Source organism: Ursus americanus, chromosome 29 (assembly GCF_024610735.1).
Source record: "Ursus americanus isolate L20-20 chromosome 29, mUrsAme1.1.p, whole genome shotgun sequence".
NCBI classification, from domain to species: Eukaryota; Metazoa; Chordata; class Mammalia; order Carnivora; family Ursidae; genus Ursus; species Ursus americanus.
The window spans coordinates 8,677,520-8,693,424 of record NC_142155.1 but is presented as its reverse complement, the minus strand read 5'-3'; the positions used below and the strand labels follow the sequence as shown (position 1 = coordinate 8,693,424).

The following is a 15,905-nucleotide window of genomic DNA, read 5'->3' as shown; positions in this document are numbered from 1 at the left end:
TAATCTCACTGGAAAAGGTAAATAGATAATAAAAGTAGTTGATCAATCACTGATAAGGCAAGCATGAAGGTCAAAAATATGAAAGTCAAAAAGTAGTAAAATTAATTAAAATTATAATAATTAGCTAAAGGATGCATAAAATAAAAAGACATAAGATGTGTCATCAAAAATATAAAACATGGAGGGATAAAAATGTAAAGTTTTGGAATGTGTTCAAATTTAAGTTGCTATCAATTTAAAAGAGAATATTATATACATAGGAGGCTACATGTGAACCTCACAGTAACCACGAAGAAAAACTTATACTAAACACATAAAAGAAAATAAGAAAGGATCTAAGCATAACACTAAAGAAAGCGAACAAACCACAAGGGAAGAAAGAAAGAGAAAAAAAGGGACAACGAAGAACTTTAAAAACACCCAGAAAACAACAAAATGAAAATAAATACATACCTACTGATAATTATTTCAAATATAAATGAACTACATTTACTCACTAAAAGACAAGGAGTGACTAAATAGATTCTTTATTAAAAAAAAAAAAAGAACTGTCTATATGCTACCTAACAAAAGACTCACTTCAGAAGTAAGGACACATACAGACTGTGAAGGAATGGGAAAAATTATTCTATGTAAATGGAAATGAAAAGAAAGCTGGCATAACTATACTCATGTCAGACAAAACAGACTCTACTAAAAGACAAAGAGGAGCACCACATTACAACAATGGGATGAATCCAACCAGAAGATATAACATTTATAAATAAGTGTTTATTTATAACATTTATAAATGAGCGTTTATTTATAAATAAGTGTATATTTACCCAACAAAAGAGCACAAAATATATAAAACAAATATTTGAAAACCTAAAGGGAGAAATTGAAAAGAAAACAACAATAGTAGGGGACCTTAACACCTCACTTGCAGCAATGAACAGATCATATATCAATAAAGAAATATTGGTCTCAATTGACACATTAGATCACATGGACATAATAGAAGTATACATAATAGATATATATACGGAATATTTCATCCAAAAGCCACAGAATGCATGTTCTTCTCAAGTGCACATGGAACATTCTCCAAGATAGATTACATGTTGGGCCACAAAATAAGCGTCAATAAATTCAAGAAGACTGAAATCATATCAAGCATCTTCTCTGACAACAATAATAAGAAACTAAAAATTAATTACAATAACAAAACTGGAAAAATACAAAAACATGAAAATCAAACAACATACAACTGAACAACCATGAGGTCATCAAAGCTAACAAAGCAGAAATCAGGAAATACCTAAAGAAAACTGAAAGAAATATAACATACCAAAATCTATGAGATGCAGCAAAAGGAGTTCTTAGAAGGAAGTTCATAGCAATATTGGCCTACCTTGAGAAACAAGAAAAATCTCAAGTAAACAATGTAACTTTACACCTAAAGAAACTAGAAAAAGAAAAAGGAAGCCCTAAGTTAGTGGAAGGAAGGAAAAAATAAATATCAGAGTTACAAAGAAATTAAATAGAGACTAAAATGAAAACAGAAAAAAATCAATGAAACAAAGCGCTAGAAAAGATAAACCAAATCAACAAACCTTTAGGTAACTAATAAAGAAAAAAGAAAAAGGATTCAAATAAATTAAATCAGAAATGAAAGAAAAGCTACAACTGATACCACAGAAATACAAAGGATCATAAGACACTAATACAAACCGTGATATGCCAACAAACTAGACAACCTAGAAGAAAGGGGTAAATCCTTAGAAATATACAGTCTTCCAAGACTGAATTAGAGAGAAATAGAAAACCTAAGTAGACAGATTACTAGCAAGAAGATTGAATCAGTAATCAAAAACCTTCCGATAAACAAAAGTTCAGGACTAAACGGCTTCACTGGTGAACTCTCCCAAACAGCCAGTAAGATTTAATACCTATCCTTTTCAAACTGTTCCAAAAATTAAAGAGAAGGGAATGCTTCCAAACACATTTTACGAGGCCAACATTACCCTGATACTAAAACCAGACAAAGATGACACAAAAAAAGAAAATCACGGGTCAATATCCTTGACAAACATAGATGTAAAAATCCTCAACAAAATATCAGCAAACCAGATTCACCAATACATTAAAAGCATCATACATTATGATCAAGTGGGATTTATTCCAGAGATAAAAGAATGGCTCAAATTTACAAATCAATCAATGTGATACATAATATTAACAAAATGAAGGATAAAAATCACATGATCATCTCAATAGATGCAGAAAAAGCACTTAATAAAATTCAACATCCATTTATGATTTAAAAACTCACAAAAAATGGCTATAGAAGAAATGTACCTCATATGAAGATGCCATATATGACAAACCCACAGATAACATCACATTCTGTGGGAAAAAGCTGAAAGCTTTTCTTCCAAGTTCAAGAACAAGACAAGGATGCCCACTCTTACCACATATATTCAACATAGTATTGGAAGTCCTAGGCATAGCAACTAGGCAAGGAAAAAAAGGTATTCAAATCAGAAAGGAAGAAGTAAAACTTCCACTATTTGCAAAAGATGATACTATATATAGAAAATCCTAAAGACTCCACCAAAAACCTGTTAGACCTAATAAATGAGTTCAATAAAATCACAGGATATAAAATCAATATACAGAGATCTGTGGTGTTTCCATACGCTAACAACTAACTATCAAAAAGGCAAATTAAGAATAACAATCTCATTTATAATTGCATCTAAAAGAATAAAATATCTAGGAATAAATTTGACCAAGGAGGTGAAAGACCTATACACTGAAAACAATAGGACACCAATGAAAGAAATTGAAGATACACAGATACATGGGAAGATACACTGTGCTCATAGATTGGAAGAATTAATATTGCTAAAATGTCCATAGTATCCATTGTAATCTACAGATTCAATGCAATCCTTATCAAAATGACAATGGCATATTTCACAAAAACAGAATGAATAATGCTAAATTTGTATGAAACCACAAAAGATCCTAAATAGCCAAAGTAATCACAGGGAAAGAAGAACAAAGTTGAAGGTATCACATTCCCTGATTTCTAGCTATATTACAAAGATACAGTAATCAAAATAGCATGGCACCGGCACAAACACACACACACACACACACACACACACACACACGTACGTCAATGGAACAGAATTGAAAGTCCAGAAATAAACCCACACATATGGATAATTAATTTATGACAGAGGAGCCAAGAACATACAGTGGAATAAAAACAGTCTCTTCAATAAGTGGTATTGGAAAACGGGTCAGCCACAGACAAAAGAATGAAACTAGACCACTATCTTATACCATACACAAAAATTAATTCAAAATTCATTAAAGACTTAAATGTAAGACCTGAAACCATAAAACTCCTGGAATCAAAACATAGATGGTAAGCTCCTTGACATCAGTCTTGGTAATGTTTTTGTGGCTCAGACTCCAAGGCAAGGAAAACAAAACTAAAAATAGACAGATGAGACATCAAATTAAAAACTTCTGCACAGCAAAGGAAACCATCATCAAAACAAAAAGGCAGCCTCCTGAATGGGAGAAGATATTTGCAAATCATAACTCCAATAAGGAGTTAATATCCAAAATATATAAAGAACTCACACAATTCAACAGCAACAAGAATAACAAACCAAACAACTCAATTGGTCAGAGGATGTAAATAAATATTTTTCCAAAGAAGACATACAGATGGCTAACAGGCACATGCAAAGATGCTCAACATCACTAATTTCTAGGGAAATGCAAGTCAAAACTACAATGAGACATCACCTCATACGTGTTAGAATGATTATTATCAAAAAGACCAAAAGTAACAAGTGCTAGCAAGGATGTGGAGAAAAGGGAACCCTTATACACTATCAGTGGGATTGCAAATTGGTGCAGCCATTATAGAAAATGGTATGGAGATTCTGCAAAAAAGATGAAGAATAGCACTGTCGTATGATTCAGCTATTCCACTACTGGCTATTTATTCAAAGAATACAAAACCACTAATTCAAAAGATACATACACCGCTATGTTCATTGGGGCATTATTTATAATAGCCAAGATATGGAAACAACATACATGTGCATCGATGGATAAAGAAAAGGTGATATGTATATAATATGTATATAATGAAATATATATAAAATGGAGTACTGCTCAGCCATAAAAAAGAATGAAATCTTGCCATTTGTGATGGGCCCTGAGGGTATTATGTTAAGTGAAATAAACCAGGAGAAAGACAAATAGCATCTGATTTCACTCATATGTGGAGTCTAAAAGCAAACAAAAACCAAACAAGCAATCAAACAAAACCAAATTCATAGATACAGAGAACAAATCAGTGGTTACCAGAAGGGATCGGGGTTGGAGGGTGGGTGAAAGGGGTAGAGGATCACGTGTAGAGTGACGGATGGTAATAGATTTCAGGGGGGTGATCACTTTGTAGTGTATACAGACGTTGACTTACAATGTTCTATACCTAAAACCTACATAGCAAAGAGAGAGAGAAGAGATAAAGACTTACAGAACTGAAGATAAATAGAGTCAATTCTTGCCTTGGAGAGAGTGATGCCCACTCCTTTGTCTTATTAGTGGCCTCCCGTGCCCTGGAGTCCAGCCAAGAAGATGGGAGAAGGAAAGACTATTTTCATACGGCCTCAGAAACCCTACTAGGCCTCAGGAACCCTGCCAGGAATAGGAGCAAGGAACATTTTTGCCAAAAGCTCTACTCAAAGTCAAAGCTATTAGAGCTTCTCTAGTAAAGGCCAGGAGGCAAAGGACAGGAAAAAAAGGGTGATCTCATTGACAGCAGGAAGATCTGACCACCTGCAAAACTGAAATAGGTCACCTCTGCACAGTTCCCCTTCCCAACCTTAGTCCCACTCCCCACATGATATCTTTCTTAAGAAGTGAGTAACTCTATGAAAGGAAAGTTATCCCTCTAAGTTATCTATGGCCATGACTACCCATTCCATCAGTGGGGTCCCATGATGGCAAGAACAGCCAGTAAGAGCAGCTGAGTGTTTATTGAGCACCTGTATGAAGAACATGCTTAGTAAATGTTTGTTGAATGGGTATTGAATAAAGGAATGATTTGGAAGGCTGCCAAAAGCCCACATGGAATGCCACCTGTTTATCTTTAAAAAGATAATAAGGAGAAGATTTTTTTTTAATCTGACTTACAGGTTTTTTCTGTGCCCTTCAGAGGTTCACTGTATTCATCTTCCACCACAGAATACACATTAACAACATACTCGGTTTCAGGCTTCAGATCTTTCAGTACTGTGCTACTTTCCAGGCGGCTCACATAAAACTAGGGGGAAAATTTTAAAAAATAATAACCTATGTTGTAATTGCTTCCCTCTTTTCTAGTATAATTATAAAGTAGTTAACTACAATGAACTTAAAAATTATATTTCAGTGAGGCCATTGTCTTTTGTTTTTGGAAATTACCAGATTACAATGAGATCTTAGGCAATTTATATAATTTATTCTCCCAGCTGTTGTTTCCTTATTTGTAAAATGAGTGGGTAAAACTAGATCATCTTTAATGTTTCCTTCCAACTCTATGACTTTAATATAAATTCACAAATAAATCAAGCATCCTTTAATTAAAAACCATATTGATATTCTGCAATTTGTAGAACCATAAGAATTTAAGCAAAGCTCTTATCCTTTAATTAAGCCCAAATGAAAGTGCTTGCCTAGCAAGGACTAGAAAGCACCAATGCTGACTCAGTTCTGCCCCACTCTACATCCTTCCTGCTCCCCCCCCCCCAACATTTTCTGAGCCCTAATGTGAAGGACTCAATATCACTCTCAGGACGGAGTGGGTTGTAGGTGTTGCCTACTCACTTCTTGCCGTTTCCCTCCAGAAACTGGGTAGTATTCCACCTTATACCTATCCACACTGTCAGAAGGAGGTGTCCAGCTCACTCTAAGAGAACGATGGGTTCGCTCAGAAATAACTAGGTTAGAAGGTGCTTCCAAGTCACCTACACATGGAAATAAAATACATACGCTTTTTTCATTATTATAGCAAGGTGATGAAATTTGAAATTAGATTAAAATAGTATTACGTCTCATATTTCAAACTTGTATACACATCCTGATATACTGATATACAGTATAACAGTCTAGAGTCCCATTGCTCGTAAGACCTCCCTGAATGGGTAGGCAAAGGATTCTTCAGTCCCAGAAGATTCAAGCCTGGGCTCATTGTCTTTCATTAAAACTTAGTCCCACCCTTCCTTATGGCACCAGTTTACCAGTCGCCTAACTCAAAAACATCTGCATCATCCTTGAATACTTAGTGCTGTCTCTAATCTTATACATATAATTATTGAAGAAGGATTTGGGTCCTGGAAATTCCATTGTCTCTATCACTGTTGGTACCACCCAAGTTCACTGCCCTTGTTATCATTTGATTATTTATATTCATCACGTCTTATCTCCTTAACTATAGGTTATGCTCTGTGAGAACGGAATTGGTTTCTTATTTATGTTTAGCTCCCCAATGGGGACTAGTTCAGTGGTAAGAGAAGCTAACCACTTTCTTAAGAAAGAAGAAAAACAACCAAGTCTTTTGAAATTTGGGAATATGCTACTGCCTGTGATTGTGCTCTCTGTGGGTAGATAAAGTGAAATGACCAATGAACAACAGAATGACTACAGAACAATATCTAGAATTAACATCAATGAAAATAGAAATACTAAGCTCACTATCACCATTAGAAAGATGTCTATATTTTATAGTTTATTATATATTTTATTATAGTATATTATATTATACTATATTAAGGAGAATTAATCCAATGACTTCATTGGCATGGCAATCAATCTCATAAAAACTCAACTGTCTTTGTAAAGCTGGGGAAAGCATTTCCATTCTTAGTACTCTAACCTTTATTATAGTTGGGTCATAATCAAGCCTACAAAATTATCAAGCAATTTTACTGTCTGGGAAACTAGAATGAATGCAACTATTACATAGTTTTTTTTAAAAAAAGTAAAGGAAAACAGATAAAAGATGTTTTCATCCCCACTCAAAGTCCTCTCCAACTAAATAAAACTACAACTCTCTCAGCTAATCCAGAGCCAGAAGCCTACAATTCTGGCTTCCTGGCTCGTTTATTTCTCCAGGGAAAAGGTCAGTCTGTTGTTCAAAATCCAAAAAGAAAATCTGTAAATGTTTGGAGAGAAAAACTCAAGAAGAAAAAGTCAAATAAGTACGTACTCGGTACCCAAAGCATATGAACGATTTCTACCACATTATTTGTTTATCTTCAAATAAGCTAAAGCCATTTCTAGTTTACTGCCATCAGAAACAAATCAGAGAAAAAATCAGGGACTAAACTAATGATTCTCAACTGAGGGCATTATTTTCCCCAGCAGACATTTGGCAACATTTGAAGATATTTTTAGTTGTCCCAACTCAGGGGATGCCACCAACATCCAGTGGGCAGAGCCAAGGGATGCTGCTAAACATTTCCCAAGACACTAAGTGTTCCCTTCCCCCATCCCAAAAATTATGATCTGCCCCAAATATCAACAGTGCTAAGGGTGAGAAACCCTTGGCTAATCTTACCTGGACCTTTGACGCTGTTACACAAGTTGATGGTGAGGTCATCTACGATCTTAGAGAGTGACTCAAAATCTGCCACGTTGTATGCATGGGTGTCATCAGGATCTGTTGCAATCATCTTTAATTCATCTTCATCAGCATTTTTAATACCTTGGGGGAAAAAGGACATATTCAAATTAAAAGCATTTGAATTTTCAATGTTAAGTAGAACATACATGTGATTTTCCTCAATAATAAAATGATTATCTATAGTTACAAAATAGAAACAAAGAAAAAATAATATAAACTAAAGGCTATTCTGAATTAGCTTCTTCTAAAAGCTTCTAGCACCAATTTCCCACCAAAAAGTCTGTTGAGTGTTTTTTCTGCAAAGTAAAATAATGGCTATCAAAAATAAACATGGTGCCATGGAAAACCAAACAGGAATTTTCCTGAATCCTATTAATAGCACATTTGTCCTCTTGATCCATTACTTTCTTCTAAGAAGCCATGTACTTCTGTCCCATTATGAGGGGAAAAGAAGAAAACGAGTTAACTTCTTGGCATATCATTTTGATAAATTATGTGATAGGGAAAATACGTTTGTTTGTTTTTTGTGCTTCAAAAACTATTTTTAGCTACAAAAATATCCTCAGCTTTTGTAACCCCCAGGGCACCGCTAGCCTTTTGAGTGCTTACCAATAGCAAACAGCTCCACACCCTCATCCTTGAGTTTCTTTGAAGGTGCCTCAACATCATCTTGTGATTTTCCATCCGTGATGAGAACACCAATTTTTCGAGCTCGAGGCCTCATACCAGCTTGGGTCTTGAAGTTCTGTTGACGAATGAAATTCAAAGCCATGCCTATGTTTAAAAGAGAACCAGTCACGTGATTACTCAGCCACCAGTTCTGACCAAAAACAAAAGCTAAAAGCACACCGCATCATCCTTACTCACCTGTGAGAGTATTGCCTCCTTTGTATGGTAAGTTTGCCACAGCTTGCAACAAGCTCTTCTTGTCTCTGTGAGCATTTAGCTGCCACTCTGTTCTGGGGTCCCCACTATACTGAGCAAGGGCTAAAATAACATCAGTGGCATTAGCATATATAAAAGAGCATGATTAAAATGTCTAAAGGTCTTCAATATTGCCAGACCTACCAATCTGTACTCTTTTGGGACCAATATCAAAGATTTCCACAATGCGAGAGATGAAACTCCTCACGGTTCTAAAATTTGCCCGGCCAATGCTCCATGATCCATCCACCAGCAACACAATGTCTGCTTCTGCTCTGGTGAGACACTCCATTCCTGACATGGCAATCATGAGACAGGGCAAGGTCAGGAGCAAATTCTTAGCAGGGTTACTTCCTAGCCATGCCTCTGCCATCCCTGGATGCTCAGTGTTGCCTAGCTGCCTTCAGTTCTGTAGCTTAGCTTTGTGACTTGGAGGTCAAGACTCTGAATATATGTCCAAATGATTTATTAACCTCAAATAACATTCATGAGAATCACCAATTCCTCCAATGATTATTTCTATGGCAAGTCTTCCCTTCATCTTTGACTATATTTCCTGGCCACAGTCGTAGGCCCTGGAGACTTAAATTAAACCATCATTGTAAATGTGAATGGGCTTACAAACCCAAGAGCTGAAATAAATGAATGAGAATGTACAGCCATCTAACTATAAGGCATTCATAATTTTAATAAAATTTTAATGTGATCTAAAGATTAGATGCTGCATTTTTCCATAAGCTGTAATGGTCATTAGCAGACAAGTATGAAATGAACTGATAAAATGTGTGAGCTAAGAAAGGTTTTACTGAGCTAAAAACATCTTCTAAAATAACTAAGCTTCTGGGTAATTATTACATATATCATGAAGGACTAGACACATGACTCTTAAAATTAGGCCTTTTTGAAATAAAGATACCTTGTTTTAAAACCTGATAGCTATTATATTATTGAGTTGTTAGCTGCTTAACTTTATCATCTACTATGTATAACAATCAGGTATATACAGATGGTGAAGTCTGCACATTTAAAAAACCAAGAAAGAAGGGAGACAGCTTAGAAGAAGTATGCAAACAAATATACAAATTGAGAGCTGTAGAGACAACAAGGACAAACACTGATACAAAGCTAGGGTGCTTTGGAAAGAGAGAAAAATCCCAATATCCTCAGTGCACAAGCTACAAAATAAAAATATAAGTCAGTTAATATCATCATAACAGAAACAACAGAGCATTCATGCAAAACAGGATTTGACACTTTATTTTATCCACATCCATATTTTTTAAATGCCCTTTTCTGAGAGCTTACATTACCAGCCATGACTTTCCCAACTTCTTGCCATCTTAGCATCTGATCTTTATATTGTTTTAAAAAGCTCATTGAGAAAAATTAAATGATGTTTATCACACTACAAAGGTGTCCTTCGTGCACAGTACACTCCATCAGGGCCGAGGACTCCCAGATACTACTCCAAACACCTAAGCCTTTGCAAGCCTTCCCCTACCCGCCCAGATCTACTCTTTTTTATCAAATGCTGGAAAATATTGGGAAGTAAATTCTATCCAGCTCTTCCACCTCTAAGAATGTTCAGAACTAGCATCGTGCACATCGAAGCTATAATTGTGGCAAGAGCAGGAAAATCTAAAGGTTTATTTTACCATGTTGCTTCCCAAGTCATGGCTGTCCACCTACTTATATAACCCAACTCTACTTGCTCAGCCCAAGTAAATCATTTTCGCAACTACATTAACAAAATAAAATTGCATTTTAGTCATTAAAAGGAGAGAAAATTTATATTACCTACACTGCAAAAACTCATCTTTAAATAATATAGTACTACGTAACCAATGCAATGTTGACAAAACAGGCCTTAAAAAAATACTGTAGAAGACATGCTTAGCTGGATGTTTGAAGATATGTTTTTAGGCATATAAATTATTTAAATACATTTTAATATAAAATGTTTATAGCTGCTTTTCACTGTGTGATTAACCTAACAGTTCACATTTGAAATGGTTTCATAATATTAAGATTTCCTAGGGCAATGTAACTCAATTTCTTACCAGAGGATAAAATCGGCATTACAGTTGTGTCAGAAAGGGTTGTCATTTCTTGTCCAACAAGTGGCGAACTCTCTCCTCCATCAAACATTCCAAAAACATTTACTTTATAGGTGGTACCTGCCCTGAAATGTTAAAATATATAGTCTGTATGTATACTGGCTCAAGTGGTAGCATGTTTGGCTTTATTAAAGACATTCATCTTGATTTACAAACATTCACTTAAAGCACGTTATAACATACTGCTTCTAAGCAATGGGCTTTAAGAAAATAATTTAAATGTTGCATTTGCAAGGTAACATAAAGTGCCTGGCACATAGTGGGCTCAGTACATTTCATCCTGTCTAATCCGATAAAAGTAAATAGTGAGCGTTTATATAGATTTCAATATTGTTGAAAGAATGATTGAGACAAACAAATTTCCCAAAAGGCAATCCACAGTAGTCCATTCTTCCTACTGTAATGAATGTAGGGTGCTGTTCGAACTCAAACTTCCTTGTTTTCCACTACACAGCCTCAAGCGAGACCTTTAATCAGCCCACCCTGCCCCAAATCCTGCCAGCTGGCACCAAGCACAAAGTCCTGCTTCTCTGTCCCATGGCCCACCCTGGAAGGGGATTCATACTCAGCATCTCAGCGTGAGTCACCTGGGCCTTTCCAGAAGGCACAAGAACCCCCATGCTTCCACGGGTCTGGCTAGGACAAGCTGCCTTTGGTGAAATCGTATAATATGGACATTAATTTTTAAAAAGCAGGATGTTACTGAAAAAATGCCATTCCTGATCACTTAATAACAAAAATCATTAAAACATTACAAAAACTTCTGCTAGCCTCTGAATCCTAACCTCAACTTCAGCAAGTCCAAGAATAAGAGAACAACTTCTGCTGATTCTAAACCCTCTGCTAGCAAACAGACACATAAGTGATTATCTGTGGAAGGCCTACTAATTTCCATAAATTATTCAATCTTTTAACAAAAACTGAATACAGTTCATTCCTACCTAAGTTCCTCCAAAACAACTGTATTGTCATATGGTCCAACCACTAACTCCCCCAGTCTTCTGTCATCCCCTGTGGGGTGGAACGTGACTTTATAACCCTTTACTTCCCCAGGAGCAGGCTCCCAAGTCACTCGGAAGCTTGACATGGTTGGGTCCGATGTTTTGAGGTTTCTGGGCGACTTAAATCGAGAAGCTGTAAGGATAAAGAGATCTTAAAATATTATCCATAAGACTAAGCTTTGGGTTTTTTATTCTCCTCTGCAATAAGAAATTGAATTAGAAATATCTAAGCGATAAACATGGGAATCATCACATACATCACACTTCAAATTTTATATTTATAAATAGGGTTAAGTCAGGCAGCACCAGATAGAATACCCAATAAAAACCCTGATCACGAAGTGCTACCCAAGTGGACATAGAAATAATTCTCACAATTGAGAAGATTAGATTAACATTAGAACATTAATATGTAGAATCACTTTACCAGGAACTAGAGTGGTAAAAATAGAATGCTAATTAGGCATCTTATCTAATTATTACAATTTAACTTATTACAGAATTAATTTTAGACATTTACAAATAAAGTAGATGCATGAAAGCCTTCCTTTAAAATATTACCCTCTTCCCCCCCCAAAAAATTAGTTATTTTATACCTGTCGTTCCTGATCCTTGCCTAAGCTTTCCTTCTCCTGTCTTATACATTGGGAGAACTGTGATGTCGTATGTCGTCTGGGGTTGAAGTCGCTTTAACACTGTTGAGGTGACTGTGGGTGGCACTTTGGCAACCATTTGTCTCCCACCCCCACGGGGACGATACACAACCCGGTAGTTGATGACTTTCCCGGGGGCCGGTTTCCAGGTAACTCTCATTGTGTTTTCCGTTTCTTCATCCACTTTCAAGATTTTTGAATCCTGAGATACTGTGAGATAAAAGGAAGATTACAGTGTATACTATGTTGAAAGAAAATACACATGTCTACTTTCCCATTTATGTGAAAAGAAACTGTGGTTTCTTAAATATGTGTACTGTGCTCTTGCTTAGCATTACGATCTCTCATCGATTCATGATGGCGCGTGAACCTAATCTCGGTGAGATCATGGTAAGATGTTTTCTCTTTATCTAGCTAATAACTAAAAAATGGAAGTTTTTATTGCACGGATTTCCTTTTGCATTCTAGAGACTTTAGTAAAAAAAACATCCATTTCCGGAGATGAGCTTTTAGAATTTTTATTATATCTCCAGCTGTAAATAATTCCTGTGGCAATCATGCTGTGGGGAATACTAAAAATCATGAATTTAGGGTCAGAAATACTACTTGGGTCTTTTCAGAAAAAGATACAGTCGATAAATGACTAGCCAGAGTTGACTATCGTTAACACTATTCTTTCTGACTGCCACGGACATGTAAAACTATGAACACAAGAGAATAGGAAACTCTAACACATAAATATATCTCAAGGGCCCTAAAGATACATTGGTATAACACTGAGTGCTTTAGGAAATGCTTTATATAAAAAGTGTTTCATAAATATATAATCAATATTATTTGTTAAATAATGTTTACTAATATCTCACAATTATCAATAATTGTATCAGAAACAGATCATCCCACATCCACGAAGAGCCAACACACATCTCTTTTCTCTCACATAGAGTTTATAAGCAAGATTATTTCACTCAGTTCAATAATCTTTTTTTTTCTTAAAGATTTTATTTATTTATTTGAGAGAGAGACAGCCGGCAAGAGAGGGAACACAAGCAGGGGGAGTGGGAGAGGAAGAAGCAGGCTCCCGGCAGAGGAGCCCAATGCGGGGCTCGATCCCAGGACTCTGGGATCACGCCCTGAGCCAAAGGCAGACGCTTAATGACTGAGCCACCCAGGCGCCCCTCGGTTCAATAATCTTAACATGCAAAGGTCATAAGCATTTTCTATACAAAGACACTAAACTGAAGGAAATGTTGCAAAGAACGCTTCTTAATCCTATGAGGAATTTTCATGTTCAAATAGGCAAGGACAACTTGAACAACTAAAAAATCTGAATAAACTAAATGTATACATTGAACAACATTTTTCAAACATAGGACATTAGGCCATATAGGACAGTGATCCCTGAGAGACAGAAAGGAATGAGAGCGAGATTTACAATTGTCCTGGCTTATTGCTTAGAGAGAATTTCCAGCTCCAGTTCAGCAAGAGAGAAACCAGATGGAGCCTGGTGATCTCACTTAATTGAGGAGATGGTTCTGTGAGTCAGGGGAGTCCAAGGCATCTAGAATTGCAGAGCAGAGTACTGAAGAAGAGATGGTGTAACAGAGGGAAAAGCTCCAAAAATCTGCAAGAGGTCCTCCTGGAGTTCTCAGCCCGGTACTAATCAGTGCATATGTATGAGGAAACTACCCAAAACTAGAGCAAGAACCACCCAAAAGGAGCAGAAGGAACAATTATTTCCTAGAGTTCATGCAGGTCCCCAGTAATGCCCCACTAATGGGGCAAAGTTATCCCTAAGCTAAAGGATCCTCTGCTCTAGTTCTAACACAACTTAAATGAAAGCCTGAGAAAAATTAAACTACTTCCAAGTAACTTGACTGAATCCCAGAGCAAAGCTTAAGGATATTTATAAGAATGTAAAAATATCTGGCACCCAGCAAAGTAAAATTCGCAAAGTCTGGCATCTAATAAAAATTACCAGGCATGCAACGAAGGAAAAAAATATGATTTATGTTATAGACTGAATGATTGTGTCTCCTCAAAATTCATTTGTTAAAGCCTTAACCTCTAATGCAATAGTATTTGGCAATGGGACCTTAGGGAGGTAATCAGGATTAAATAAGGCCATAAGAGTACAGTACTAAATCTGATGGGGTTGAAATCCTCATAAAATGAAAAGGAGACACCAGACCATGCTCTCGTCCCCTCCCCCTCCTCCACCCACATGCAGAGAGGAGAAAAGGCCATGTGAGGACATAGCGAGAAGATGGCCATCTGCAAGTCAGGAGCAGAGTTCTCACCAGAAATCAAATTCTGCCAGAAGTTTGATCTTGGACTTCCAACTCTAGAAATGTGAGAAAATAAATTTCTGTTGCTTAAGCCATTAGTACATGGTGTTTTGTTATGGCAGTTGGAGATAAGACACCACCCCATAAGAAGAAAAATCAAATATGTAGAAACAGAACCAGAAATGACATATAGGACATAATTCTTCAAAAAGGACAGTAAAACAGCTATTACAACTATATTCCAGATGTTGATAATAGCAGAAGAAATAGTAGGCATGTTAAGTAAAGACACAGAACATATAAAATTAAAGACTCAAACCGAACCTCTAGAGATGGAAAATACAATGTCTGAGATGAAAGATACACAGGATGGTATTGACAGCAGATTCAAAATTGCAAAAAGAAACATTAGTGAAACTGTTAACATGATAATGGAAACTATCTTAAATGAAACACAAGGATTGAAAAACTGAACAGCACAATAGTATGCTCTGTGATAGGTTCAAATAGACTAACATACATGTATAATTGGAGTACCTAAAGAGAGTGGGTGTATAATAAATAAAGTATTTGAAAAAATAATGATCTACATATTTTCAAATTTTATAAAACTATAAACGCACAGATCCAAGAAGCTCAGTGAACCCCAAGCACAAGAAGCATGAAAAAAGCTACAACAAGCACATCAGAAGCAAATTGCTTCAAATCAGTGCTAAAAAGAAAATCTTAAAAGCAGCTATGTAAGCATACGGTACAACATATCTTACCCTAGTTTTAATGGAAAACTTTGGATTTTAGGGAGAAATAAAAAGCTACATTGGCATCCCATGAGTAAAAAGCAAGATTTTTCACTTCACTGATAGATACGCTACACGCTATAAAATGCTTCAACAGTCACATCGTAAGTTCTTTTCACATTTTGGAAACTCTCACGAGATGCTTTCCAACACCCACTGCACCTCTGCTAAACCAGCTGCCATAGACTCGAGGTCCAATAGAAAGGTTCCCATCTGCTGGCTTTCTAGCCGCAATCCATGGTTTTCATTGTATCAACAGTCCGCATACCATATTGCTGAATTTTAGGTAAAAGCAATCCTGAAAATACTTCCAAAATGTCTCCTTGGAAATCTAGAAGAAACTCTAAGAGCATGACCTAGTGACTCTGCCCAGTTATCCGTACTTTAGGATTCATCCAGTACCTAAACACCACATCTGACTCAGATTTCTCAAGCACTTTATAA

At 36.2% G+C, this 15,905-nt stretch overlaps 1 protein-coding gene across 3 annotated transcripts in view; it reads right to left on the bottom strand.

Annotated features, from left to right (window-relative positions):
* The window catches only part of COL12A1 (collagen type XII alpha 1 chain), a 114,797-nt gene that overhangs the window by 61,294 nt on the left and 37,598 nt on the right, over positions 1 to 15,905 (bottom strand). For 2 of the 3 annotated variants that reach the window (XM_045803810.2, XM_045803819.2), the window contains exons 15-23: positions 12,320 to 12,586; positions 11,664 to 11,856; positions 10,666 to 10,787; positions 8,750 to 8,899; positions 8,549 to 8,668; positions 8,291 to 8,455; positions 7,616 to 7,762; positions 5,884 to 6,023; positions 5,212 to 5,341 (exon numbers count right to left, since the gene is read on the bottom strand). In XM_045803810.2, the coding sequence (XP_045659766.2) occupies positions 5,212 to 5,341; positions 5,884 to 6,023; positions 7,616 to 7,762; positions 8,291 to 8,455; positions 8,549 to 8,668; positions 8,750 to 8,899; positions 10,666 to 10,787; positions 11,664 to 11,856; positions 12,320 to 12,586 (1,434 nt within the window). The remainder of the gene's footprint in view (positions 1 to 5,211; positions 5,342 to 5,883; positions 6,024 to 7,615; positions 7,763 to 8,290; positions 8,456 to 8,548; positions 8,669 to 8,749; positions 8,900 to 10,665; positions 10,788 to 11,663; positions 11,857 to 12,319; positions 12,587 to 15,905) is intronic. The other variant, XM_045803826.2, reaches the window with a different exon arrangement.